Genomic DNA, 7,540 nt, shown 5'->3' with positions numbered 1-7,540 from the left:
GGATTGAGTTCGATGTTATCTACATTGTAGGGTGGGAAGGTCCATCAAAGGCTTACATCAAGGCTTAAAATGTGAGCACCAAATAGCCCCCACTTAGAACATGGTAGGGTTTTGCTCTTTCCTCATGTGTCTACATAATGGCTTAAAGGCCTCATAATCAGATCAAGCAGCCCTAATAATTGGTGTGGTTTGGCTAATAAACCTTAATTAATGAATTAGTTTGGTGATTAGTGGCCATGTTGGTCCCTCTTTACACCATCCTCAACATCTTGTAAGATTTTCTGTTGAGAAAATATTCTGCTTTCCTTTTCGCTTCTCCTTCATCACACTTTTGCGTAGGGTGGTGTTAACCACACTCCTCTTTTTACCATCTACACATTTCTTTCAATTTTTCGTCATCGGAACGAATGAATTGAAAAATATCAAATAACAGAAATTAACAAGCAGTGTATGGAAAGTACAAAGAGATGTGTGGATAGCATTATCCTAAACTTATACGAACAAATATAAATGTGCATGTACCTTCCTTTTCTTGGCCAATGGCCTAAAGTGCATAATTTTGTTTGACTTGACTAGATAAATAAAAAGAAAATCTAATCAAAATTACAAGTCTTCATGCAAAATAAAATGTCGGTGGCACATAATTTTAGTTTTTAATTTACAAAAAGGGAATACTAAGAACAATTACGTAAGCGATTCTCAACTGTTAATGGCAATAAACCGTGAGAAAAACAAAGCTTAATCAACAAACTAGTTCACACTTGATGAGGGGGCGGGAAAAGGAGAAACCACAAATTAGGCAGGCAATTAGGGAAAATTGAACTCCAACAAATTTGAGAAGAAAATCTCGTATGATGTGAAGTTTGAAGCTTCCAGCATGTGCGCATGAAAGAAACCATTGATTGAGAAAATGATGCCAAATGGCATCTCAACTGATCGCCAAGTATCAAGTGGATGTGTAGGTTGCCTTGTAGTTTTCACTCACATGGCTTTGCTCATGCTTCCTATGCCTTCTATTCTCTCTCTCTCTCTCTCTCTCTCTCTCTCTCTCTCTCTCTCTCTCTCTCTCTCTCTCTCTCTCTCTCTCTCTCTCTCTCTCTCTCTCTCTCTCTCTCTCTCTATAACAATTTATATGAAACATGTTCAGTATAATCAGCGACGGAGTTAGGATTTTAGACTAAAAAAGGGGCCCCAAATTCTTAAACTGAAACACTCTTCTAATCTTATAGAAATTACTTTGACGTGTGATGAGTAACCAGCCATTGTCGTTTGAGTCTACTGTGGTTTCGTCCTCTTCATTGTCTTCCTTAAACCTAAACTTCAAGCTTCTCTGACTTTCTTCCTCTCTCCCTCCTCCTCAAAGCTCACAAGCAACAAATTGCGTAAACTCTATAAGAGCCACTAACGTCAAATCAAACCTAATGAAAAAAATTAAACTAAAAACGCCAGATTTAGGCCTTAAGCCTACAGGAAAAACCTTAAAAATCATAAGCAATATACTACATTTTCATGCGTGAAAAAAAATGTGAGGATGGGCTTGGAACCATGGTGATCCCTTCATGGCTCCGCTTATGAGTACAATCGTAATAATTCGGTTCCAATAATACATGAGAAATGCTAAGGAGATTTTCTCAAAAGTGAAACTCTTTATGAACTCTCTGCTTACTCATATTTTTGGCACAATATTTAATAATGTTGACATGAAAATTAACGTTAAACTTTTGATAAACTTTTCTTAACATTTCTCTTCTCATAATATATTGTCGTGTGGAGAAATATGCACATAATTTTGTATTAATGAATGTAATATTACGTAAAGATGAAACCGTTACATGTAAGTATGTAAAATACTTATGCATGCTATCATTTAGTATTACTGTTTAATGATATTCATCTTTACTTGTAAATGAGAAGTCTTAGGTTCGATTTCTGTCAAATACGAATTTGAACTGCACTATTACAAATTCATTGTGAGATTAAGCATTTTTTTTTAATATAGATAATATCATTTGTTAAAAAAGAAAAAATTACTTATGTACGTTCCCCTAGTCCCCACCCAGCAGCTAACAAAGACCTTTCACGTCGTTTGCTTTTGTCCACAACCCCTGTTTCCTTCAGAAAGTCGATCCAGCCCCATCCTTCAAAAAATTGAACGGCGACCACTTGCTTTGCCATCCACAATCAACGGCCACAATTCGTGGAGACGACAATAATGTCGTTGGTTGGGAATAAAATCGTTGCGTGGAAGCCCGAGTCATCAAATTAAAAGTGTGTCCGAAATACGAATATATACTCAACATATCATTATATAAATGAAGAAACGCATAAAAAAAAAAAAAAATTTATATTTGTATAATTACATATAATATATGTGTTCATACTTCAATTCATATTCCGGGCAGATGAAAAAATTTCTAGACCAACACGATAGGTCTTTCGAACACGTGGCTTCTGAGGAGGCTCCAAGTGTGCCATGTCAGCACGATGGGCCACTTTTTTGAACAATTCCGCGAAGTTTGCGGCTAAGAAATTTTAATTGAGAAAATTTGAGGGGAGGATAGCATATTGGGCCTACTTGGGCTTTTGGGGGTTTGAATTTTTGGGCAAATGCATGTGCTTCTGTCACGAGGATTTTAGGTCTAATTAATTGCCTGCTTGAATTAAATTCAGAAATAACAGATTTCATATGGCTCTCAAGAATTTCTGGCGTTGCTTGTTCTTGAAGCACGCGAAATGCATCACAATTGTGTCACAATTTTATGTGCATTATCCACTTACCAAATTTAAAAATAAACTGAAAAACCTGATGCGATAAAAACAGTTTGCATTACATTTTTTTTGATCATGTTCGTTGGATAATATGCCGTGTCTTTGAAGAAACGTAGCCGTTTTTGTGATTATTAGAGCTCATTTTAGGCTCGCATGAGCGTATGCTCAAGAATCTATTCTCTTGATATGAGTCAGGTTGGTTGGCGAGAGCAATTCAATAATCTTTCTTTGCTTATATTTAAGCGGTTTATAATATCTTATTGTTAAAAAAATGATGACATTACTAAATTTCATATCTTTTATGAAAATAATATTCAAATGAGACTCACTAATGCGAATGAGGACTCGTTTGTAAGTGATTTTAAAATGGCTGAAAGTGTTTTTGGTGAAAATATTTTTGAAACCAATCTTTAATAAAAATGCAAGTAAATCCTAAAAAACCATTTGAAGTGTTTTCTACAAGAAGCACATAACTGATGCTCAGGAAGGACTTTAAGTGCTTTTGGAGCAGAAACATTTTTCTAAAAGCATTTTTCAATCATTTTAAAAGCACTCCAAGTGAGCCATATCTTCCTGTTATTACCATGTAAGAGTAGAAAATAAGCAAAAGTCAAAAAACTTATCAACTATATATATATAAATTGTTACGAAATCTTTGAATTTGTCACGCCTAGCTAGAGTACTAATTAGTCATTGGTGTACTTCAAATAATCTTTTTTTTTTGTTCATCATGTCTGCTAGCTCGAAACTCATAGCATTTCATTTTTTTTATGCCAAAATTATTATATTCATAAAAATAAAAATTAAAGTAGTTTGTTCATAACCATTGCAAATAAGTCAATTTTAGGGACTAACTAAGCAAAGTAAAAATGATATATTCTCCATTTTTCACATATTTCTCCACCACATTTGGTGTCTATGTCTTTTGTCACTGTCAATGGCAACGTGAAAATGCGACAATGCATTATTCGAAAGAAAATGAAATGCATCAAGGTCTTACTTAAATTTTGTATCGTCTTAAAGAGTAAAACCTACTCTACCAGCTTAATTTGATGTTATGGAAAATAAACACAGCATGCAGAGGAGAAATTAATAAGGACGTCAACCAACATTAACCAAAAGCGGGTGTTTTAAACGCATATGGTTGTGGTGGAGTTCATAGTCTTATGAGAAAAGCACTATGCTTTTACCAAAATTATCTCAAAGATTTGCAAACTTAGATCCAAAGAGAATATGTAATGATCTATCTTATATGGAGGAGTTCTATGGTCAGTCCTTCAATTGTGTGTGGGCGGTGATTTTAGGTCGTTAGGGTATCTGAAATTGATTGAGATATGGAACTCATATCAGATCAACGATAAAAATGTATTAATGTATGAGTCCAATAACCAATGTGGTGAGCAACCGACCACCGTTGTTTGGGTTTGCTATGATATCGTCCTCATCATCCTCTTCATTAAACCTAAACCCTCAAGTCTATCTTTCTTCATTTCTTTCTTTCGCCCCCTCAAAGCTCACAAGCAATGAATGCTTGAACTCTATACGATCCACTAATGTCAAATCAAACCCGATGAAAGAAATTAAACAAAAAACGTCGGATTGGGGCCCTGAACCTATGAAAAAACCTTAAAAATCATAAGCATGACACTGAACTTTTTTTCATGAAAAAAAAAATGTTATGATGGGCCTGAGAAACCACTGTTGTCCCTTCATAGCTCCGTCTATGCCAACAATAGTACAAAAACTATTAATGTTTATGAGAATCACTCTAAACCGTTGATGAGTATGAAAATCCTATTACTTTTGCACGCAAGTGGACGACTGACGCAAACAAAACTCAGACGAAAAGAAAAGGGTGACAACCATCATGCCCACTTCACCATTGAGCATCAGCACGTGCAATGTGCAAGTGTTATTCGTAGGCAACAGGTGAGTAGAAAACAAAAGAGTAAGATGACTTTAGTTTCTGTTAGGTAAACTAAATTTGTAGAGTAAATGATGTATCATCACTAAAAATAAGCACAATAATCAACATTTAAGTAATAATCCAACCATCAACTTTCATATCATTTAATTTATAAAATGTTATCTACAAATTTAGTGTCTCTGACATTATTCTTGATGATCTTTATCCCATTATTCAAGCCTTGCTTAACGGCAAAAACTACCCAATTAGATACCCGTAAAAACCTGAAATCACGTAGCAGTTTGGTCCCACATGTTTAGTTTAATCATGCTAATTATCCCCTCTCTCTTTATATATACTCCCCCCTTCCTCACCTCTTTCCATTCACAAACACACTTCCTCTCTCTCTCCCTCACCTTCTCTCCCTGTGCTTGTCTCAGTGCCTTGCACATTCAAAAAAAGACCAAAAAATGGCAAGGCCCTCCTTAGGCCCCTCACTTCTCTCTCTCCTCCTCTTCTCTCTCCTCTCCCCAACCCTCATTTCCTCCCGGCCACTTCATCTTCAAGACCCTGAATTGGTAGTACAAGAGGTACAAAGGTAAGGCTCCACTAGTAATTATTTTGTGCGGTTCTAGAAGTAAGTCTTTTGAAAAATGTTAGCTCGACAAACTGTGAATCTGCCCCACTCTTTTCACAATGTATGTTCTAGATTCACAGTCTGACAATGTAAGTTTGATAAGAGAACATCATTTGCAGAATGTGTGCTCAAAATTCATATTATGTCAAGACAAATTTGATAAGAGTAAGTTACTCATTAAAATGTGTCTCATGTTTATGGTTGCAGGAACATTAGCGACTCAGTGTCTAGGAGGAACTTGGGCTACTTATCATGTGGGACTGGAAACCCTATCGACGACTGCTGGCGGTGCGATCCGAACTGGGAGAAGAACAGGCAGCGTCTAGCAGATTGCGCCATAGGGTTCGGGAAAAACGCCATCGGTGGAAGAGACGGGAAGATTTACGTGGTCACAGATTCCGGCGACGACAACCCCGTGAACCCCAAGCCAGGAACCCTACGACACGCCGTCATCCAAGACGAGCCGTTATGGATCATTTTCCAGCGCGACATGACCATCCAGCTCAAGGAGGAGCTGATCATGAACTCCTTCAAGACAATCGACGGCCGGGGAGCGTCCGTCCACATTGCCGGCGGGCCATGCATCACCATCCAGTACGTGACCAACATTATTATCCACGGACTGAACATACACGATTGCAAGCAGGGTGGGAACGCTATGGTGAGGGACTCCCCAGGGCACTTCGGGTGGAGAACCATATCGGACGGCGACGGCGTGTCGATCTTCGGTGGGAGCCACGTGTGGGTGGACCATTGCTCGTTGTCCAACTGCAACGATGGGTTGATTGATGCGATTCATGGGTCCACTGCGATAACAATTTCAAACAATTACATGACGCACCATGATAAGGTGATGCTTTTGGGGCATAGTGATTCGTATACACAAGACAAGAACATGCAAGTCACCATTGCATTCAATCACTTTGGAGAAGGGTTGGTTCAAAGAATGCCAAGGTAATTAGAAAAAGTAGACTTTAATTAGTTGGGCAATTTTTTTATTTAATTTGTATAAAGTAAATAGGTTGGTGGTCCATGGTTTTCATGCTTTCAAAATTTACTTGATGTTTAATTATTTTAGTCTTGCTGACAAATGATAATGTTAATAAGAACGGTTGAAAAAACACACAATTCCCATAATCTTTTTTATTCACATTTGCAGATGTAGGCATGGATATTTCCATGTGGTGAACAATGACTATACCCATTGGGAGATGTACGCTATTGGAGGGAGTGCAAACCCTACAATCAATAGCCAAGGGAACAGATTTGTCGCACCAGATATCAGATTCAGCAAAGAGGTGAAAACCCATCAAATTATTTTTATTCACATAAGAAAAATGTTACAAATTAATTTTATAATTTGTGTTTTAACTTATAATTAATATGTTACAAACTTTATACGCAGGTGACCAAACATGAGGATGCACCAGAAAGTGAATGGAAGAACTGGAATTGGAGGTCGGAAGGAGACTTGATGTTAAACGGTGCGTTTTTTAGCGCATCGGGTGCTGGAGCTTCCTCAAGCTATGCCAGGGCTTCGAGCTTGGGTGCAAGGCCATCTTCTTTAGTGGGTTCAATCACCACGTCTGCCGGCACACTTAGCTGCCGAAAGGGCTCTCATTGCTGATCGCATGTCGAGCTTGTGGCCTGCTGAAAACGACATTCCTAAAGTGATTAATTCAAGAACTATTCAACTTCAACTAGACATATTTAGGAGGGAAGTCAAAGAAAAAAAATGAGAGACAAAATATCTCATGCCTTTTTCTTTCCCTCCAAGTTTTCTCTTTTTTACCCAATATTTTATACTTTGTCCCTTTTCTTTTTACTTTTTTTTTTAGTCAATTTTCAAAATGATTACAACCTCGCCCTGTTCCTCCGAGGCTGCATTAGGGTTTCTGTTAGAGAATCTTGATGACCTAGAAGATAAGACAAGTGTTGAAGTGTTGATTCTGCTAAATTATCAATCTATTTTCCAATATTTGATGCATTTTTCCTTTGTCTTTTTTCTCTCTGTTTGAATTTTAGTATTACGTTTTGCACATGTAAATCATAGTATATACGAGACAAAGACAAAAGTAAATCATGAAAATATAGAAGAAAAAAAACTACATAATTGAAGAAACAAACCTAAGTATTTTCAAATAGGACAATATACATTAAAATTCTTGAACATTGAATCCGTCAATGAAGTGTTGATTCTACTAAATTATCAATCTATTTTCCAATAT

General features: G+C 37.0%; 1 protein-coding gene across 1 annotated transcript; it reads left to right on the top strand.

Moving 5' to 3' along the window:
• The first annotated feature begins 5,061 nt into the window (after nt 1-5,061).
• On the top strand, nt 5,062-7,299 carry LOC137712540 (probable pectate lyase 18). The gene is made up of 4 exons (XM_068451617.1): nt 5,062-5,273; nt 5,520-6,266; nt 6,472-6,610; nt 6,718-7,299. The coding sequence occupies exons 1-4, from the start codon at nt 5,146-5,148 to the stop codon at nt 6,937-6,939; spliced, it is 1,236 nt and encodes a 411-aa protein (XP_068307718.1). The 5' UTR covers nt 5,062-5,145; the 3' UTR covers nt 6,940-7,299.
• The last annotated feature ends 241 nt before the right edge of the window (nt 7,300-7,540 follow it).

Source organism: Pyrus communis, chromosome 13, assembly GCF_963583255.1.
Source record: "Pyrus communis chromosome 13, drPyrComm1.1, whole genome shotgun sequence".
NCBI classification, from domain to species: Eukaryota; Viridiplantae; Streptophyta; class Magnoliopsida; order Rosales; family Rosaceae; genus Pyrus; species Pyrus communis.
Note: the sequence above shows the minus strand (reverse complement) of the source record. Positions and strands in the feature narration are given on the sequence as shown.